Source organism: Corvus hawaiiensis, chromosome 2, assembly GCF_020740725.1.
Source record: "Corvus hawaiiensis isolate bCorHaw1 chromosome 2, bCorHaw1.pri.cur, whole genome shotgun sequence".
Classification (NCBI taxonomy): domain Eukaryota; kingdom Metazoa; phylum Chordata; class Aves; order Passeriformes; family Corvidae; genus Corvus; species Corvus hawaiiensis.
This window is the reverse complement of record NC_063214.1, coordinates 107,009,041-107,031,667: the sequence shown is the minus strand read 5'-3', so window position 1 is coordinate 107,031,667 and position 22,627 is coordinate 107,009,041. Positions and strand designations below refer to the sequence as shown.

The 22,627-nt window shown below is 39.7% G+C and overlaps 1 protein-coding gene across 2 annotated transcripts; it reads right to left on the bottom strand.

Annotated features, from left to right (window-relative positions):
- Positions 1–259: 259 nt before the first annotated feature.
- Positions 260–22,425, bottom strand: BEND2 (BEN domain containing 2). 2 transcript variants are annotated; one of them, XM_048287072.1, is made up of 12 exons: positions 22,268–22,425; positions 15,701–15,847; positions 13,886–14,046; positions 12,190–12,261; positions 11,927–12,001; positions 11,142–11,246; positions 8,635–9,157; positions 7,454–7,654; positions 6,388–6,524; positions 5,551–5,764; positions 4,222–4,425; positions 260–1,639 (listed from the first exon to the last, which is right to left on the bottom strand). In XM_048287072.1, exons 1-12 carry the CDS (start codon positions 22,278–22,280, stop codon positions 1,407–1,409), a joined length of 2,085 nt encoding a protein of 694 aa, XP_048143029.1. In that variant the 5' UTR covers positions 22,281–22,425; the 3' UTR covers positions 260–1,406. The 2 variants fall into 2 exon arrangements, with proteins under 2 accessions (XP_048143029.1, XP_048143036.1); XM_048287079.1 differs by lacking the exon at positions 13,886–14,046.
- Positions 22,426–22,627: the final 202 nt, after the last annotated feature.

Below are 22,627 nucleotides of genomic sequence, written 5' to 3'. Positions count from 1 at the left end.
GGCATGAAGCTGAGTCAGGGGAGGTTTAGGTTGGATATCAGGAAAAGGTTCATCACCCACAGAGTGGCTGGGCACTGGAACAGGCTCCCCAGGGAAGTGGTCACAGCACTAAGCCTGACAAGAGTTCAAAAAGCATTTGGACAGTGCTCTCAGGCACATGGTATCATTTTTGGGGATGGTCCTGTACACAGTCAGGAGTCGGACTTGATGATCCTGCTATGTCCCTTGCAACTCAGCATATTTTACGATTCTATGATTACTTCCTCTTTTGAAAACAAATGAACAAAAAAATACCAAAGAACCTACCCAACAAAAAACCCCATTAACTTCTGTACAGGTACTACTGTTGAATTTTAACTTACAAATGAAACTGAGCAAGATGTGAAATTGAATATATACGGTAATTAATTTTTATTTATTTTTAAGAGTTCAACATCCAAGTGATTTTGAAAATTAGTTTGTTAAAATTAGCTTGTTTGGTTTGTTCTTTTTTTTAAAATATATAACTTACTGCACTAATAAATCTGAGTCTTATGTGGACAGAAAGGAAAGGCAAAGGCATGAACATTTATTATTGACAGAGAGGTGCTTTTCTGGACCTCATATGCACCTACAACAAGGGATTTGCTGAAAATGTGAAGCCTCAGCTGCAATAACCACAAAATGGTGGAGTCCAGGATCCTGAAGAAGTATTTTCCTTAAATTTCATTAAGAAAAAACAGAACCAACCATTGGATTGTTTGTTTTGGATGGTTTTTTTGTCCTTTTTATAGAGCTAAATCAGAGCAAAGCAGTATTACCAGCTGTACTTACACTGTTGTCTGCCTCTTATCCTACAAAAAAGACTGCTATAGCAGGCAAAAATGTGAGAGATCATAGGTTGGAAAAGACCTCCAAGATCATCAAGTCCAGATACAACAAGTTAACAAAATGCAATTTAAAAGATTTTTTCCTTTCTGATATTTTTGCTGAAGATATCCAATTGTCAAAGCAAATTTAATTCCTCACACATAATGAGATAATTTAGCTGGCTGTGATTCATCCTCCAAGGAGGACCACTCTTTCCTCTCCTCTTTTCCATCTGCTTCTGCTGAACTGATGCACAGTGCATCTTTTCTAATCAGATTAATCTTTCAGATTCAATGAATCATGAGAGTAAGATGCTTTTAGGAGAGAGCACATTGCAAATGCTATAGGGAACAGTGAAAATTATTTCTGAGGAGCACAAACACTACTTATGCGAAGAGTTAGGGCTCCCAAGTCTTCTGCTAACTTTGGTCTCATGAAGTGATATTATTTAGTGCTGCTGACAACTCAGCTGAATAGGACAGCTTGATGTTACAGGCTTCTACACAGAATTAATAAAAACCTGCTAAATTAAGATTTGAGACAGCTGTTAGAGAGCTTCAACTTTTGAGATGAGAGTGTTGCTTTCCACTGGCTTTACGGAAGTGGGATTCTTTGGGGGACTCTGCCCTCAAGGGCGGCACTGCCAGGGCCCTCTGCCGGATTCCAGACGTAGCCTTTTTAAGCTCGTGTCTGAGACTGCGGATTGTGCTGTTTATGGCAGCCACGCATGCCTTCCAATCAAATCCACTTTCATTTAGATCAAAGGATGGAAAATTCTCTTGAAGAAAGTCTAAAAATAAACAAATATGTAATAGTGAGTTATCAATTACTTATGCAAGCTATATACTCTTTCTGGATCTAATTAAACTAGAGCAAGTGCATGCTACCAAACCAGGACAGCTAGGCATATTACAAGCCTTGAAAAGCAAAGCAGGGCAGATACTGTTTTCCCTCTTTCTGTTAGATTTGAAAATGAGTAAAAAAAGGTCTAAGCATAAGAACAAAATATGAAAAGAAAACATGACCATGTATGTGGTCTTGATCCTTGAAGTGCTGAATAACTTCAGCTTCTAATGTGGTCAGCTAGCGAAGAAAAACCTGGGCCTCCATTTCAGAATGACCAGTATTAAGCAGGACCAAGCACTCCTTGAGCACTCTGACAACTATATTCACTAAAATTAAACACAGCAATTCAGCATAACACAGGTGTAAAGGAAACACAGGGACAGAAAAACTGCGAGAGCTCATTCCTTACCGTACTGCAAATAAGATCAGTAAACAAATACTTGAGTTTGGTAGCAATGACATGAAAAGGGTAGGACTATGGTACCTTTCACTCCTTCCATGAGTAAAATGAGTAGTTTAAAATGAGTAGCTTAAAACCAGAATTAAAATCGGTTTTTAAAGTTATTGAGGAGTGATTGTCCTTCTGAGCTGAGCTGAATTACACATTTTCTCTAAGCAAACCTCTAAAAGACTTAAATAAACACTAAAAAGGAATTCTCATCTGTAATTTCAAATCAAAGGCAATATTGCTTCTCCTTCTCTGATTAACATCTAGATTTGCCTTCACAGTAGAAAGGTATAGCTAGTAGACATTGTGTCAGCTTTGTTCTTCCATATAACAGCAAAAATCTGAGTATCATTGTTTACAGTTAGTATTTTAACTTGTAGTTAAAAACCTAGAAACCCATTTTGCCAGAAAAACTTTCGTCTGAAGGAAGAAAATAACTTGAAATAAAAACTTGTGCTCTTGCAGTTCACTCTGCTCCAGGAGGAGAGGTAAAGGGGAGAGTAAGTGTGCCTTATGATGCTCCTGGTATAAACTATGCTGAGAAAGGATACACAAGCTGTTGGCTGAAACAGCAGCAGGCTCTTTTTACTTCCATCCCCAACAGTAAATTCAAGAATACTTGGCCTCAGAGGAACAGCACAGAACTGGAATTCCTACAAGGTCTACAGAGCCTCTGAGCATGGTCCACAAAATGGCTTTTAAAGTTACGTCTTTTCTCTCACCAAAACTGACCAATCTTTGGGACTATAGTAAGGCTATACTTAGGGACCCTTCCTGCTCTGCAGGGTAACATTCAGGGAGCTGGTGCTGCCATCCAGTCAGGCTGTGTTCAACGAAACAGGGCCAGAGACTATCCTCTGGCCCCAGAGCCAAGTGACACGGCCTGGCTGCAACCACAACACACAGGATTTGTCTCTCATCTGCTCTGTGGCCTACATGGTGTTCCTGCAGCCCTAAGACACACTTAACAGATCTTCTGAATGCTTCTTAAGCTCAAAATGTCAAGAAAGAAAATACATCTACATGCCTATATAGACATTTAAGTGGCAAAGTTTCCCAGGCTAATGGTTGCCATACTGGGAATGGTTTCTGGCATGCTCTGTCCCTCAGGCTATGCCCAGACATTACCCCAGAGGGTGTGAGCCACAGCTCCATTTTATTTAGCATGAATGCTGTACCCTCAGAGGCAGTCCTTCCCCAGTTCTCTCCCCCATCCCAGTGGGTGGGGCGGGGGAACAGGACACAGAGGAAGAAGGTGAGCAAGCAGCTGTGTGGTGTTTAGCTACCTGATGAGTTAAACCACAACAGTTGCTAAATTCCACTTCATAAGCTCTCCTTGCTTCCAATCTCTACATGTGGCTTTTTTGCTCCAGAGCTCAGTCATGAATTCCCTGCTTAGCCCAACTTGTCTCCCCGTAACTCTCTCAGTTCTCCTAAGCATCAAGATGGACTCTCATGTGCTCGCAGAAGGCTGTCCTTAAAGATCTGCCAACTTCCATGAGCTTCTCTCCTATTCAGAGCTGTCTCTCACAAGCTCCCATCTGAGACTTTCCCAAATATGTCAAAGTCTGCTCTCCCAAGATATAGAGCCTATATATACTTGGACCCTTCTAACTCTACTCAGGACCTCAGGGCCCACAGTTTCATAATCTCTACAGGCAATGCCACCACCAATTATCACACAACAACCCTTTTTGTGAAGGGAGCCATAACCTGCTGTACATGACATCTCTGCTTTGTGCTTCATCTACACAGCCCCTGTATCAAGAAATTATCTCTGATGTCCTCCAGAATCCTCAGGGATTGCTTCCATCTCCCACTGCATTGCCCTTTCAAGCCAATGTCATGGCAACTGACTTTTCCCATACAAACCAGGTTCATGAGCTGAAGAATTTCTTGAGCTCCTAAAATATAACTTCATCTACTTCCTCCTAATTTGTTCCACTGCTTGCAGAAATGCCTGTAAGAACAGTTTCACAGACTAATTTCTGAAGCTCCATGCTTTGTTCACAGGATACAAAGTTAATACTCTTATTAGTTTCCCCACATTATGATTTAACAGAGATTTTCTTACTTACCTCTGAGAGCATTAATTTTATTGGAATCCAGTGGGCTCATGCCACGATCAAGACTACCATACACGTTGCTTTTCACCAGCACTTCTTCAGGGAACATATGACGAATTAGGAAGCGAGCTGACAACTCTGGCCGTGTCTTCCCCTTAGCGACATAAATGACTGAGAAAGGCAACTGAACATTGCGCCATGGGCTCCCAAGAGGTTCTAGAGAAGATGTCATGGAGGGAAGAGAGATATTTTACTCATCCAACACTGACCATGCTTCAAAGCGGCTGTATTAAATCAAAACTAACACAAAATGTTCACCCAGAAACTGCCCTCCTTACTTGGAACGACCAGACCAAAATCGTAACACTACGGCTAATGCTAATGTGAAACACATTGCAGACACATGGCCAAGCAGCCAGAAAACCCTGCCTGGTTTACAACCATGTAACAGTACTTCTGATCTGTCTTCAGCAGTGCAATCTGCATTATTAATGATTGCTTTCTAACTTGTTTTCATCTCATGCGAAAAGATGATGCTTTTCCAAGTATGTAAGTAAATAAAAGTTCTGCTATTTCAGTGGTGCTTAGATCCTGTAAGTGGAAACAGAAAAAGAGTGAATATTTTTTAACTACTTCCACCTGACTTCACTGCAAACATCAGTAAGAAAAAATGCAAGATTTTTAGTACATAGACAGGTCTGTGGGATCTGACTAACAAATCTTGGGTGCAGGAACAGAGCTGATACAGCCCCAAAGTGATCCCAATCAGATAAATTACTTCCAAGGGCAACTAAGCTCATTTTCCTTGAGGGTCTCTAAGCATCACAAGTGCTACATGGATTTTTTTCACAATTCATTTGTATATTGCACACTTTCCTTAAAAAAAGTGAAAATATAAAGGCTGCTTTAAGATTTTTATTGCCCTAAAGAGTCAGTTTTGCAGAAAGGTGTGCTTTTTCTTCTGAAATTGCAATACCATTCATTAGCTATTCTGAGCTAGATTGCTTGTTTAAGGCAGAATATCTACCAAATAAAAGAAAAAAGCCAGGGCAACTGAATGGAGTAACTGAAGCTGAACTTCCCAATGTGAGAGTGGATATGCATTATGGGTCACTGGTAAATGCAAACACAAATTCTGTTAGCCAGATATAACGTTCTTGCTCATTCTCAAAAAGACTTACTATGTATACACCAAGTGACTGCCTCAAGAGAAAAAGAGGAGTCACATAGTTCAGAAAATCCCTTTACTATACAATTATACCTACAGTAGCATCTTCTGCCTCTCACTGACCATTTAAAATGTAACAAGCAATTCCAGGAAACAGAAATTTCTTAGTTTACCCATTGGTTCCAAACACTGTTGTTTCTTGACCGAAGATATGTGGAAAGCTTCTGGAAACTTATCCAGTCCTGAATTCTGCAATGTGTCAGTTGTGGAGCCAGTCATTTTCTGAGAGTTTTGAGAATTGTCTCCACTATCTTCTTTATAATTTAAATCTACCCAATGAGATGTATCAGGAGCATCAGTCATTTCTTCTTTTCCCTCAGCTGTCTCCTGAAACATTAAATGAGGTTAGTACATGCAGCACTGAGAGAAGCCTACCAGTTTTCTAATTAGTGTTCCAGCTTACTTCACATTTAGCATAAATTAGATTTCAGATATTTACAATATAGTTATGCCTGAATTTCTATCATGAAAACCACAGGTGGAACAGTTAGTAAGTATTGAAAGATGTGCACAGAGCATTTTAGAAGCAGAGGTAAATGGAGTTCGAGGTGTTTTGGGAGTGATGTTTCAGTCAATATAAAACTGAAATGCATGGCTGGATATACCTGAAAAAAAAAAGCAGGTGAAAACAAGTGCTACCAGCTACTTGTTTAAGCTCTCAATCAAATTTGACACTACTTCTGGGCAATGTTTGCAGTGCTTTCCTTTTAGTATCCTATGCCTGAACGTATCTTAACTGAACTTTGGACACAGGAGCAGGAAGAGGCAGAGCAAGAGAAAGGCATATTCCAGTATTCCCAACATGGAACCAGTGCTGCAGTCAGCAGGCCTGCTCTGAGCAACGCAGAGACAGAATCCAAGGAATTTCCAGTTACAGCACTTGTACCATGAGGAGGTCAAATAATTCATCTGAGAAAAAAGCACAAACTTAATACTTAATAAATGATCACCTTCGGCGAACTTGCTGAGTTTGCTTTGGTTTCAGAGCGTAAACAGCGGATCATAGCATTGACATTTGTGATACAGGTCTTCCAGTCTTTTCCATGCTCGCTCAAATCATAGGTTGGAAAGTTGGTTGCAAGAAACTCTACATATAAAATATACAAAATGCTTTAAGCTTCATGACAAAGGCCAGTATTTAGAAGTATCCTAATTTAGAAACAGAGAGAAAGCTAACTAATGCTTCATGTTTCCTGTTCTCCATTTACAAGCTTCAGACTTCCATTGAAAAATAAAGATAATAAACTTATATTTTGAAACTAAGAAGCACTATGAATTCAAGATGTTCTGTGATACTTTTTGAGATGTTGTGAATAATGCTTTTATTATATTAAACATTTCCTGCTAGAATTAGAGGAAATGCATGATTTATCGCACTAACTTTAAAAAAAACTCCAAAACCACCACCACCACCACCCCTGTAAAAGAACAGAGACAGGGTAATGCTGTTGCTGCAACTATTTCACATGGTTTATATAATCACACTCAATTTTAACCCTTTAATACGTACGTGCCATGGGATCTGTGTAAATGACTTGACATTTATAAAAAAAAGCCCCCTCCATCTTCACCATTTCTCAATCAAGAGAATCGCACATAAGAATGTTTCAAAAACACCAGTTAATGTTTGTCCCAGGTATACCATGGCCATAAACCAACCCAAATCAACCAAACAGAAAATCACTGACAAAATCCATGGCACACACAAACACAAAATAAACTGCAATTAAAAATTCAGAGATAGCAAGCATGAGTGATGAACATGATGTACATAAAACTAGAAGAAACTGGAATTTTTTTATCCACATTGAAGAAAAATGAACATTGATTATTACAAAGCAGGACTTTCAAAACAAAAAGATATTGTACAGTGGAGCACATCCACTATGGCATTTATGTGTTCATCAGCTGTCAGACAATGATTAGCCAGAAACATACAGAAAAGGGCTCCTCGTAAGTTCAAAACTTCGTTAAGCATGAAAGAAGTAAAACTGTGCATTTTGAAAGGTAACATACCTCTTATTGCAGCAATTTTGTTTGGGTCCAATGTCCTGCGCCCTCGTGCACTTGCTCCCATAATGCTGCACAATAAAGTCTTCTTGGGGAACAAGACACGAACCAAGTGGCGCGCTGCATACTTGGGTTTAGTCTTTTGCTGAGCCTTCAACAAATGGTTTCCAAGAACTTTTACATTTCTTGCTGGATCACCAACAAACTCTTTTGTAAAACATAAACATTCAAAGAAAAATATTTAAAATCTCAAGCAAGTTGTTAGAACATTTTTTCAAACTCTTTCTCTTGACTTTCAGAGTATGTTCTCTACTACAGTTAATTCTACTATGTATTACTGCTCATCTTTGCTCTTACAAAAGCAGCTTTAAATTGGAATGGTAGCAGAAGTGTATTTTTGATTCACATTAACCACCAACATAACTAAGTGAAATCAAAACACCCAAGAAAATACATTAAACAGCCAATTGTCCACAATGTTCACACTGGCCTATTTAACATGTGCAGATACCATGTATGTTTTCAAGACACTGACTCATGAAGAGTGGCATATCCATACATAGAACTGCTAAATCACAGATTGTTCACAAATTTTTAGATAGACAGCTGAGTATTTCATCTACTATTCATGCCGCTCTTCAGCTGTACAAACTTACTTTTTAGGCCAAAAGCAATGAAAAAGTCATAGCTCAGCCTTGCACATAACTTGGGGCATTTACACTTTAAGAAGACATTAGTTTTTAATACATGGTGCTATGTTATATGTGTATCTTTATTATAATGCAAAGATCTATAGAATTCTTCTTTTCCTATGGAACGAAGTATTTTGAAAGAAAGCAAACACTGCAGGCTTTGAGTATAGAAAGGATTTTTCATGGATAAAATCCCCCACAAGAAGAAAACAGGTATTTCCTTCACACAGATCAGGTAAGCTGCTTTCTTAAAACATGCACACAGGTATATGACTCACTTAGCTTTTGTGGCAATCTCTTTTTCCTCCTCCAACACATGGATAGCATGCACACATTGCTTGTGAATTATACACAGGTTAAAAAAGGTTACAATACGAGAGAAAAAGAGCCTAGAGTTAAAAGAATCCAAAGCACCTACTGTAAATCAAAGTTTGTGGTAGTACCAGCCATTTCTTTTAGCTTTTGTTTCTGACTATTTCTCGCAAAGGAACTCACCAAAGTTAGGATTGATGAAGACTGAAGAAGATGGTAGTTCTTCACTAATATTCACATCCTCAGATGTATTTCTGTAGTTCAACTCCACAGCATTATTTTCATTACTGGGCTCAGATGGTGCTGGTATTGATGGGGATGCCACTGGTGAAGATGCAAAGTTGACAGTACTTTCCACAATACTGGGAGCAAGATTTGATTGTGGTGAAAGGTCAGGCATTCCATTAGTTGCTGTGTATGATGAATGCAATGAATGTGTAGAAACTATAGTGGGGAGTGGTGGGCTCTCCCTTCCAACAGGCTGCTCAGGCTGCTGAGATTCAAGCTGGAAGCTCTGCTGGGCATGTTTCACTTTGGAATTGACTTGAACGTGGCCATTTTGTAAAGCAACCCTTACAACTGGGCTATGCCCTCCCTGGCCTGATGAAGAAAGATGAAGACTTAAATCCCTTTCCATGTGTTTTTGTACTCTTATTTTTCCTGGGTGTAGATGACTGGAACTTCTGTATTTAAATCCAACTGGTTTCTGCAAACGTAATTCAAAAAAACAATTAAAAGGTTAAATTAGACATAGATTAATTTTGGTTTGGTTTTTTTTAACAAACCAGGAAAACCAGATTTTAGTAATTATGCTATTGACCGCACACTCTTCCTTGAAGTAGTCTCTGTCACTTACTTAGAGTTATCAGGTTTTAGCCTTCCCTCTACTTTCTTCTATTCTCACTTGTAATTGCAACACTACGAATTTATCTTGTCAGCTTCAGTGTTTCTCAAATTTTTTCCACCTGGGGTGGTGGCAAAATTACTTTCTAGAGCTTGATAAAAAAATAAATAGGCAAAATAAAAATTAAATTTTTTCAGTCATTGACCCAGTCATTGGCTGATGAATTTTCAAGGAATGTATCCACTGCCAAGCTAGCTTCCTTTCAAACAAGAAAACACCCAAACACTTTCTCTTCTTTCACTTGTTAGCTGAAAAATTAAACATTCAGATCTCATCTACAATGAAGATTCCAAAGAGCCTGAGACAGACAAACTGAGAGATGGGCTACGTTTTCCGTCACTTCAAGTACTTTTAATAAAAACCATACAGCATGCATTCTAGTTCAAAGCACAAGTCACTGAGCAGAAGCCACCAAATGTAGATGAGATGTGGATTTTTCTTATTTTATTTTTGGTGGTTTTGTTTGTTTGTTTTTTAGAGAAATCTCATTATAGTTCACCCTTGTAATTTCAAAAAACCTATGATCTTAAGGAAGTCTTATGTCTCTGACAGCCTGTCTGTTTCCCCAGGTTTGGAGATCACCTAATAAAACCAAGTACCTTTACCAAGAACCATTCCATTAGCCCTTCACAAGGACAGCAATGGTACAGCTATAAAAAAACCCAACAGCATTCCTGATGGTTTTAAATGGCAGAACCTAAGAAAATAGCTGGCAGGGTGCATCTTACTCTTTATAGGGATAAAAACCTTCAGGGGGGGAAAAAAAAAAAAAGGCCAAAAAAAAAAGCGGTGCAGGTCACTTTTAACCCAAAAATCTAAACATTAAAGCAGCTGCCATCCCACATATCAGAGGGGAGGGTAAAAGCACAGGGTTCATTTGTAGGTGACAAGATCAGTTTATTCTCTGAAACTTGTGGTTTTCCATGTGTGGACAGCACAAGCTTGGAGTTGAAAACAAAAACACATGCCAGATAAAACCTAGTATCCCACTGATATCTGACAGGTGTGAGAAATTCAGCTTCATCCACCCTTAAAGCAAATGGCCTTACTGTTGTCTTGACATCTCCTGACAGTAGAATCATCTCTGCCACATTAAAAGCTTGGCAACGTTGTTGACAAAAAATTCATTATGGATTTTATGATCTTTTTCAAAAATCATCTGTTATGTTTTCCTTTTAAAGATCAATGTTAGAAGTACTAATATTGCGTCTCCTTAGGTAACAGTAGATTGACCATTTAGGAACAAAATGAATACTGTGTACTCAATATCAAACCTTGTTAAAAATGTTTAAAAGGGAGTTTTCATTAAGAAAAATAATAAATTTTATACTGTAATGGATATGACAACATACTGCTGAGATCTAAAATTCAGTAAGTCAATTGAACCAACCTGACTGGTGCTTAAATTCTCTTCTAACTGCAGAACCCAATGAGACAACACATCACATGTTGCAAAGGTGCAACAGCAAGATACTGAAGTTTAAGATGCACCTACACAATTCACTTCTGTTCATGCCAATACAAATAGAATTTTACAGCATCTATCACAGCATCCTGAATTTGATGGGGGTCACTGCCAATCTGTGGCCACCAGTCAATAACAACACAGGAGACCAAAGCTGGCACATAGTCAGAAATCTCAAGTAATTGAATTGAAATAGATTCTAAGTCTACTAATTTGCTACTAATTTTAATCTTGCTGAAAGGATTGGGTTTTTTTAAATAAGCATCAGAGGAAATGAGAGAATTAAATCAAAAATAAATGCCTTAGGTCTTTAATACTCACAGGTTTGAGCAACAATGGCTTTATACGAGTATGCTGCATTTCCGAGACCTTACGATGAAGCAGATCAAATTTTTTATCCAACTTCTGAATGGCATCATACATGGCCTGTCAACAAACATAAGACTGAAAACAGTACTGTTTCACAAGAACCCAACCTAAACCTGAAGAAACCAAGAAAGTTCAATTAAAAGCTGCACTCCCTCCCTAAAACATAGCCAACCTCCTTCCACAGCACTGCTGAATGCTTAAGGAGACTTACATGACATTAACACTTGGCTACAAGCCACTTACAAATTGACTTCCATTAAGCATGTCCTGAATGACTCAAGTCACACAAGTGCTCACCTGAACAAATATGGGATGCTTTTAATTTTTAGTGCATCTATTTTCAATTTTTCCAGTTGCTGCTTCAGAAATCAAAAGGAAAGAACTCACAAAGACAACACTATCAGAAGTTTTGGCACACCTTTGGCAAGCAACATGTACTTTCAATAGCTGGGTGTGTATCACTGCCGTATCTCTCCTGTTACTGTGAAGTTCCTCCCAATAACGAACTCTACATTTTGTATTAAAGCTTTTAACATTTGAATAGTATTCTCATGAAAAGTTCAGAGAATATGAAGGAGATTAGTTTTAATTTGAAAATATTGTAGTTATGTGGGCAACTAACAAGCAAACAACTGGAAAGGATCAAGTCACTGGTTGTCAAGTTTATAACACAACTCTTCCTGAAGTTTAACTAAAATTGTTTAAACGTCATTTCAGATATAAAGGTAAAAAAATACCTGGCAATAACTGAGGATCTCCATAAGAGGATTCTCCTGATATCCAGTATAGGAAGCTTCAGATAAAATGCTCTCCTTTTTCATTAAAATAATAATATATTAAAAAAAAAAAAAGAGTGTAAGGTACTAATATATACACAGACTTAGGATATCACATTAAGCAAGTAAATCCCAACTTCAAATCTCTCATGTTACTTCAGCCTACTCAAAACACGCATCCCCAAAGCAGCTTTTCCAAGTCAAACAAAAGAAAATTAACTTACACATTCATAGTCTGGTTCATACTCATAAATTATACTGTCACTATCTTCATATTCTTCTTCCCTGGTTCTCATCTGGGAAATAACATAAAGAACATTCAATGTTTTGAAAAATTAAAATAATTCTCCTACAAATCCAACTTGAACACTTTCGGTTGTAGCTGTAATTCCCTCCTTTGTCTACAAGAGGGCCCCAGAAAACAAGATTTGACACAGTCATCTTATTAATGTACTGGTGTGTTCAGGAAACTTTCCTGTCTGACCATGCAGGAGACACTCTGGTGGTCACCCAGAGACTGTAACTGCTGGGACTGAAGCCCCTTTGCAGTGGGTGGGTCAGGTGCCCTGCTTGACTCCCTACACACTCTACTTTCACAGTCAGACAAGGTTTCCTTACCAGTTTGACCCTGGGTTTGCCATAGCAGAGTCTCAGAACTCTGGTTTCTTCAAGTAATTTTAGCAGCGTACAGGAAGAGAATATATATATATAATAACATGCATTTTTATTTGCTTATTCTAAGGCAGAACTTCCTCATCTAACTATATGTACTATACAGCCAAGCTTATGCAATCACAGAATCACTTACATTGGAAAAGACCTCTGAGTCCAAATTATGAGAATTCAGTGGGTATAACTGAAAGCAGAAGCTGTACAAATTTCTGGAACAGGCAATTTTCTCACCGCTTGAAAACTGCTTTCAGCCGGGAAGAACGGCGCCACCAGCTGGACAATCCTGGCATTTTCCTTGTCCTGGATGGATGCTGATCCCATCCACCATACACCACGGATTTAATGCGTCTGCTTTGGTTTTTTTCCCTTTTAAATTTTATTTTTTTAACCAATCAGGTTTTATTTTAGAAAAGGCAGTCTGGGGGTGGTAGGCGATGCTTTTGTTTTGATTACAACAGGCAGAATACAATGACTGGCAAAATTATGGATATTATTCTGGGAGTTACTGAAAAACACCTGAAGAACAACTGAGTCATCAGTCACAGCCAGAAGGGCTTCAGGAGGGTAAAGTCCTGCTTGTCAAAGTTAATTTCCTTTTATGACAAGCTGACCCACCTGGCTGATCAAGGGAAGTCAGCTGATGTAATCTGTTTGGATTTCAGTGAAGCTTTTGATACTGTCTCTCAGAGGATTCTTCTGGACAAGATGTCCAGCACACAGCTGGATAAACACATCATGGGATGGGTGAGCAACTGGCTTGTGGGTCAGGCACAAAGGGTTACAGTGAATGGGGTGACATCAGACCGGGGACCTGTCACTAGTGAGATTCTGCAAGACTCCATCCTTGGCCCTGTGCTCTTCAACATCTTCATAAACGATGTGGACACAGGATTGGAAAGCATACTGAATATTTTGATGACACTAAATTGGGAGGAGCTGTTGACTCCCTTGAAGGCAGAGAGGCCCCAAAGAGAGATCTGAACAAATCAGAGGCTGGGCAACCACCAGCTGTATGAAGTTTAACAAGGACAGTGCTGGATTCTGCACCTGGGATAGGGCAACTCTGGGTGTACAGACAGACTGCAGAGTAGGAGGCTCAAGACTTGCTAGAAGCATCCACGCAGGGATACCCTACTTGTCTTCAGCGGGATGTCATCAAATCATCACACAACAGTGAAAGAAAAATGATATTCCAAATAACATTGAAACTGGCCTCAAAACAAAGGGCTACTGTTTGGTGAAACATACCACATTGTGTTCCACTACAGCAGGAGAAAGTCGTTTTCTTTTATTACGCAAAAACACAAAATCCATTTTTTCAGGGCTGTGACCATTTCCTCTCTGCATCATTGCAGAATGGCTCATTTGTGAGGCCGTTTGATCAGCAAGCACTGGCAAGCCTTCGCTTCCTGGGAAAGTGAAGCGAACGCAAAGCACATCAGCAAGTTTCCCACTGCATTAAACATTTCACTACAGTAAAAACAGGCACAGTCACCCTTTTTTTAAACTTTCAGACTGCTTGATTATTTGAAATTAGTTTACCAGCATTATTATCAAACAGTTATTTATCCAATTAATTTAGATCAGAAATGATAAATTCAATTTCATATTGTTTTTTTCAAACACAATGGTATTAAAAAAGGCAACAGTAAAAGTAATACTGACTGTGAGCATAAATGGCTAAGAAAAAAACAAAGTAAAAGATGTTCTGCAGCATGCATGGAGAAATAAAGACCTAGATCTCTATCTGCGTGATGTTGAGCTTGCTCTGACAGCTTCGTATTGTAGGCAAGATTACAATACAAAAGTAGAAGAAACTAGTTTGGACAGACAGAACGAGATCTGAAGGAAAGGCACTGCTCTACAAGATACCAGTCTAAGATGGTGGTTGAATAAAAACAAGCAGAGACAATTTCAGTTCAAAGTTCAATAGTTACATTTGAGATAAACTTGTGGTGTGTTTCACTCATATATCTCACTATACTTGGTTTTAACTAGACAATATCTAATGCTAATACACCCCCAGATAACAAAACCATCTTTTACCTTTTAAGAAACAACTGCACGCATCATGATTAATTTATTAATACTGAAATAACTACTCATGTCTTAAAATCATGGTCAGCAACTCTCTATGACAGCTTCTAGGGCAGAAGTTTTAATTTTGGTGGGTTTTTTTGTTTATTTTTAGTATCAGAGACAAAACCCAAAGTAAACCATCCAAACCATCCTCACCATCCTCCACTCCCAAATTTGTTTCTAGTCATAAACATACAGAAAATCACAGAATACTCTGTTGTCAAATAGAAGACCAAAAAGACTAAAGGCTCTCAGAAGCACCCAACAAATCTAGGAAACAGATATAACTTGTGTCTGTGAAGAGAAATACTGATGGGATTCTCTATAGAGTTAACTGGTTGAATTAAAAAAAAAAAAAAATCCCCCAAACTAGAAAGTGCCCTCCCTTAGTTACAGTCATTTTCCTCACTGACTTGCTAATACTGCTCCTGGCCTTACTAAATGCTTGTAACAGCTGTGAAGAATTTTTGTCTGGGCCAGTGAAGCATTGGGTAAGATTTCTTGAGAGACTTTGATCTTGCATGTTAATATAAATACAGTGAATTACAGACAACCACAATGGCTACTTACAGCTAATAATTTATCACCCTCAACAACCATCTTGCTATCATCACACATCAGTATCTCCAGTACTAAGTTACACTGGACAGGTTATTTAAAAACCTAATTTTTTAGGCTAGGTTCTTTCATGACATTTATTTTCCAAATTGCTTCCTAATTAATTCCTTTGAAGTAAGTAAAAAGCTGTCTTTTTAAAACATAATATTTTAGTGAACTCACTATTTATAAAGACTTCTAAAGTAATAACTAAAAGGCACCTCTCTTTAAAGGCACTGCAAAGCAATTTCTAAAAAGTAGCTTTCTAATAAAACGTGTTTTAAAGATACGGGTACCACAGAAAGCACTGAATACCAAAGCACTGAACATATGGCATTAAAACTAGCCATTAACTATCAGATGACAATAAAAATGAACGGTAATTACCATAGGCAAGTTGACCCATGTGGTGAACAGCACTGTTTGCTTCAGAGTTTTGTTGCACTGGCATGCAGCTTTGTGTGGACAGTCCATTTTCTCCATGGTCCATAATCACTGCTTCATCCTCTTCCTCAGTCTTCACACACAAATAATCTAGCAGATGCAGAAGGAGAAACAGGTAAGACTACAGGCCAGTCTGCATAGCAGATGACAGCTGTAGTGCCTGTATCACATCTCGCATTATCTCAATTGTACCTCAGGCTACTAAAAATTCAGCCTCACCTCAGCATCTAAATGCAAAGCCACTTAAACACAGACACTGAGGTTTTAACACACACTAGAATGGAAGCAGCTTACTGTTCCTTAGTTGGTGGGATTTCTGAAACTGTTCAGTACCCAGTTCTCCCTAAAGTGACCAGCTTCAACAGGAACAGTTATAAGCCAGTAACAAGCACTTCTACAAACTCCAGTTTACATATTCAAGCATATGAAAAAAAGTAGTAATTTGGTCTTGAAATTTTACTTTCATAATTAAGACTTGCTTAATACATTCGAAAAAAATCAGCCTACAAATCTTAATGGTATACTTGGTATTCAGATCAACCCAAACATTGGCTCCCAATGCAATACTGTGCAGAAACACTGAATGGCAAATTGCCAGTACAGATTTTTTCCAATTAAACACACTACATCAAGAGGAAAATGTCCTGGTTTTGGAATAACTGTATTACAGTTATTATTGCTAGATCCAGTGTTTTTGACAAGGTCGGGAAGGGAGTGGAATTTATTTTTGATGAAACAAATTAATGGAAGGAACCATATAAAGTTAGGAAATCAAACTGAAACTCAGCCAGCACACACGCATAATGACACTCTAACTATGCGTAACACAGGCTGTATTTTCCACAGGGTCTCTGCCCTGTTCAGTGCACAGGACGGACTGAGCTCCAAGAATGAATCACAACTCCATGAGTGGAACAGCAGTTTGGGTCTCTACTTTCACATAACCACTCCAAATCCTGCTCTCTTCCAATTTCTCGAAGAGATCAAAAGGTAGGAATGAAGTTTAATTCCACATGTCATTCAGTTTTCCCTCTGGCCAATACTCCCATCTAATTCAAAAGACATAATACAGCAGGGTTTGGATTTGGCTGTCACCTGATTAAGAAACTGATGGTCTGTTCAGAAACACCCATCAACTGCCACACAGTCAAGAGCTTTGTTTACAGCTGTAAACAAAGCCAAAAAGCTACCTGGGGCAGAGCTGACCTGTACAAAGGAGTTTAGCTGAGGACACACACCAGGATATGCTGCTTAGGCTGCCAATAAGAAAACAGTTCCTGGCCAGTTTTCATCAGCTGTATAGAATTAAACAATAGGCTTACTCATGAACTTAATTTAGGTCCAGCTTTTAGCAAAACACTTCAGTAATATTCACTGACTGAAGTTCATTGCAAGCTAATGTGAGTTATTAGCATGCGCTGAATTATTTAACTGCCTCACAGGCACACATTTTTTTGTTGACAATCATTTAGTATTCTACCTACTTTGGGAGAGAATTAATAAAGAGTTGGTAAAAGTGCATCTGCATCGAAGCAGGAGGGATGAGAATCCTCTCTGCCAATTTCCCCAACCAGGATGCCAGATTAATGCATGGTCTGACAAATGCCCTATTTACAGCTGGGCCTCTGCTGTCCTGCAGTCCTCTTTCTATCCCTAATTAGATAACGCAATACAAATTGTATGTTATTTATGCCATCCTAAAAAGCACAGAATTTACCTGTATATTCATAATCTTTGCCACAGATCTCATGCCTCACTCAAGTAACGCAAGCAAAACAACACTACCTGATCAGCAACTACGTCACTCAAATCTGCGGCAGACAGAGTGATGAGTATAGAAGAGCGAAGATTCTGTGGAACCAGCATGTAGCAAAGATATAGCAATGTCAGAGCAGCTTGATCTGGACTAGAGGAAGGCCAGTATGATCAGAAGTTAGGAGAGATTCTACAAGTGGTTGATACTGAAATCAAAGCTCAGTCTTCCATACCCTCTACCACCCTCCCTTAAATAAGTTTCAAAATCAGAATTTCAACAGTGCAGTGGACTCTGGGCAGAAAGTGTTTCCAAAGCTTGTAGTTACAGCAACTCACAGCTGGAGAATAAACATAAACCAAAGAAGAAAATGCAGAAAGGAAAACCACCTCAATTAAAAAAACCCCAAACCTACAACACATTTCTACGATGATGTGGAAGCAATGCAGCAACAAGCAGTAGAGCCTCTCATTTAACCTCTCAAATGATGGCAAGGATTCTCCTCATCCCCTGGCCTTTAAATTTCCATCACCCTCTCCTGAATGTGGCTGCTTTCACACATGGAAAGGAAATTATTCTCTCCTCAGAACAGCATTTTCACATGGACAGTCAAGAAACTTGGAGATTAGAATACACCACCCATTTCCATGAAGGCTTATTAGTATGACCAGTCACACTGCAACCATAAGGAAAGCAGCTCCAAGAATGTAGACTGACTTGCTTTACACCAACCACTTCTTCCTTTCCTTAATGCATTCTAGTTGCCTGGCTTCTAAAGTCAGTACACAAATTTAAATGCCTTTGCTGTAGATTGACTACATTCATCAGCAAGAGGAATATATATGTGATCAAAAATATTTTGTCTATAAGACTGTTGAGGATTACCTGAAGTTTACTTGTAGAATATTAGAACACAGAACATTATTCACACCTTCACAAACTTGTGACAAGAAAAAATTCCAGCTATTTACCCATAATCTGAAAGACATGACACCTTAGTCCTCTAAGAAATTCTAGATATTTCTGACACTTCTTTAAAGTGCTAGGAATAGAGAATACTACCATACATATATAGCACCAAACAGTATGAAATACAACTCTGACTCTCAGGTAGAAACCACAAACTGCCAAATTCGATGGATTAATTTGTGCTCCTGAAAAAAAAAAAATGAAGCCATCTACATCTTCTGACTTCGACGAAGATGCAACTGCATTTCTTGTGCCAAGTTAGTAATTTATACACATTAACTCACTCCACTGACAGAAAATTTCATGACATAGATATTTAGACGTTTTTGGTAAGTCTTGAAAGGAAATTATAAATTTAAAAAGTGTGACTAAGAAAATATTTTAGGTTAACAAGGCTTTTACTGTGAAGTGGGTTACACGTTAGTAAGACTTATTAAATAGGCTGATTTATCCAATCATTGGATCAAGTTATCAGCTTAGGAGAACTCCAAATTTTTATTTGAAGGCTGAAGTAACAGTCATCTAAAATTAGAAAACATAACCAAACTAATTTCCTTTTCAGACCCACTGCATACTCTGAGTTATATGACATAGGCTATGACTTAGTATTTTCAGTAAGACAGTAGGATATGCTAAAAGCTTCAAGTTCATAAAAAAAGTGTATTGTACATTTTGAAAGACATTTATAGACACAGCAGTAGAGTGAAATGACCATATTAAAAAGCCAAGATTGAAGGTGATCTTTTTAACTTCTAAGATGTTTATGTTAATCATTTAGAATTCTTTCATCAGGAGGTTGTCTTCACTTCTGCACAAAATCATCAGGTAACAGGTGCTTGAGAAATGTTAAAGGCACTTACACCTTAATTATTTGCACCCAAAAATGTACAACTCTATGTCTAATCCTGTACTATATTAAATTACAGCCTTTTATGCAGCACTGTGAAGCCAAGCATCACCAAGAGTTTATATCCACTAACCAACAGGAAGATATATTTAAAAGTAATTGGGACTTGAAACATTTCCTCTCTTCTTTGGAAATCCTGTCATTTGATCAACATACTGCAACGTAGGTAAAAAGCGTATCTTTTTACTACCACTCTGTCACCTATCCCCAAATAATCCAAGCACTGCTGAAAAGAGCTGAAAGCAAAAAGAAAAATATGAAATCTAGGAATAAAAGATGAATACAACCAAACTACAATATAAACTGGGGCACACACAGACCCCGACCACCAAAGATAGGACACTGACCAGCCACAGACAAATCAATTATTTTCTCTAAAATAATTTAAAGATGGAAAGATATTGATATTAAACATCAAGAAACACTAAAACCAAAAAAACCAAACAACAACTCTTTCAAAGACAGAGTTAAAAAGAGAAACATTAAAGCCCAAAAAAACCCTGTAGCAGCTATGAACTACATACCAAAACAAATCAAGCAAAGCAACACCACCCAAATAAATAAAGAATTTACCTGGGTTGAAACTAAGCCACAAAAGGAGACAGCTAGGCTTAATTTGAATCACTGTTAGATCCTGCGCTATTTATGGCGTGACACTTGCACTAAAATACACAGAAATGTGAACTAACACAAGGGAGAGCCCAAGGACACCAGTGCTTTTCAGGTTTAGTATCATTCCATCACAACTCTAAGTAATCATTTGCCTATTAACTCAATCTTGCTGCAAACATAACTGAGAGTTTGAAGCAGATTTCTGCATCCTACGATAATGGGAGCTACAAGCACAGAAATACAACCAGATCTGATACTTCAGCTGAAGTCTGAAGACAAGATAACAGACTTTTTTTCTTACCCCAAGTATGTTTCTATTAAAATACATCACATAAGCCAGTGGAATAAGGAAGTACTTGTACTGAATCTGACATTACCCGATGAATGCTCTCACTTGTTGCACAAACAAATGTAAGTGACTATCAAGTATAGAATGGTAAAGGGAGGTTGATGAGAGAGATGGCTGAAAGCAATTAGTACTAAATCGTACCTCAACCAGTACTGCAGAGTTCCTGGAAGGCTTCTTGCAAAATCACTAAAAACTTTTCACAGAAACCTAGTGGGTTTTCTTCATTTTCTAAGAGTTTGGTTAGACACGCCTCTGTATTTCCACAAACATGATCTCAACACTCCCAGGTGCAACATCCAGCCATGGAAGCTCTGTGTAAGTCAAACTGGATTTTATAAAGATGTTTAAATACTGCACTCAGAAAAAAAAAGTAGCGCTCACCTGAAGTCACATCCTTGAATTTAGCACACTTCTGATGATTTTTTTTTTTTTGTCTAGATATGCTGTCAGGAATCAGAGACACCAGAATACTCTACCAGAGATAAAATGCTTAACAACAGTGTCTGAACACTGAAACAGTTAATCTAGAATGCTGTTGTCAGAATTTGCAACCAACTAAGACAACAGAAACTAATGTTAAGCTCAGACAAACTAATTACTACGGAAAGAAGCAAAATAATAAAAGAGGTTTCCTGTGCCCTTATAGATCATATTTGGATCACCGAGATGATAAAACCACTCAAAGTCAAGGTAAACCACTCTCACACAAAGACCTCTGGTGTTTATTAAGACTGGAACTCATACTGCACCTTTTGATTGAACAATATTATTAATGGCATATCTTTCCTACTGCCAGGGATTAGTACAGGCTAAGTATTTGCTAGGATTACTGAGTTGCAGAAAAAGCCAATCAGGAGACCAGAGAATTGACGACAAAAGATAAAGACCAACAAACACATCACTGTGTATGTTTATTTAATAAGGATTATATCACGGTGTCATAGGTTAGCTCCCACCCTCCTACATCTCAGTCCTACCCCTTTAATTCATGTTGACGCTTGTAGAACTGCACAGTGAACTGGCTATTTCTTAATCAGAAAAGTTCCTTAACAGTGAAGTCATACACGGAGATTAGCATCTGAGCAAGACACAACCGGAACTTCTTTAGAGAGTAGCTCTGTGACAGCAACAAGCTAAACGAGCATAAACTAATCTGAGTCTGTATAAACGTCACGCCTCTGGAGAGCAAGGTGAAGCACGTTAATTGGCAGAAACAGACCTATCTGGGTCCAAAGTAAAAGTGTCTGAAGTCTAAGACACCTAAGTTGTGCTATGCACTGTGTCTTCTGATAGAGAAATCATTAGGTCAGGCCTCTCACTTTAGGAGCACCATTCACTTCTCCCTTACTCAGTTTTTGTACCCGAGTAACTGCAGCGCTGACGGAACCTGTCAGAGCTGAGACCCTGCTGTTCCACGGCAAAGTCTCCCCAACATTTTGCCACTATGTTCACCCGCCATTTGACGACTATGGAAAGCAAAAGCTTTCCGCTATCAACACTGGAACTGAGGCAACCAAGCTGTAGCTGGGCCACACTACTTCCGAGGAGTAACTTCCGCTACTCCTGCCTCGGGAACACACACTGCCGGGCAGGGCCCCCGCGGCGCGCTGGGCCCGCACGCTCTGGGGGGGCGAAGAGGCGCAGCCCCGCCCGCCATCAGCCGCGCCGGCCGCACCCCCGCGGCGCGAGCCCCCGCCGGCGCTGACGCGGCGGCGACGGGCAGGAGCAGCAGCCAATGGCAGCGCCGACCGCGCGGGAACGGGCGAATAGCGACGGGCGCGGTGGGCGTGGCCCGGCCGGCTCGGCAGCGGGCGTTGGGGCTGTTGCGAACGATGAGGGAGCGTTCCCCGCGCTCCGGCGGCGCCGCGTCCCGCCCGCTTCCCTCGGCGGGCGAGCCAGCCGGCCGGCCGCGACCCTTACCCTCCTCGGACATGGCTTGCTGGGGCGGCTGAGCGCGGGGTCCTCCTCCGGCGGGCCGGGCGGCGGAGCGAGTCGGGGCTCGGGCACGGGCAGGTGTGGCCGGAATGCGGCGTTGCAAACGGAAGCGGTTCGTCCGACGTGAGCAAGAAACTGTTTTGGAGCAGTGCGGCTGCGCGCTGGGCGCGGGGGCGCGCCTAGGAAACGGGAGCGCGGAGGCGGTGCCGCGCGCTCCTTCAGCAGCTACAGCGTGGGCGCAGCAGCTCGCCAGGCAGTGAGCCAACTAGGCCGGCAAACAGCCGGTCCGCTCCCGCGACAGCCAGCCTGCTTCCGTAGGAGCTAGCCACCCAACTTGCCAGCCAA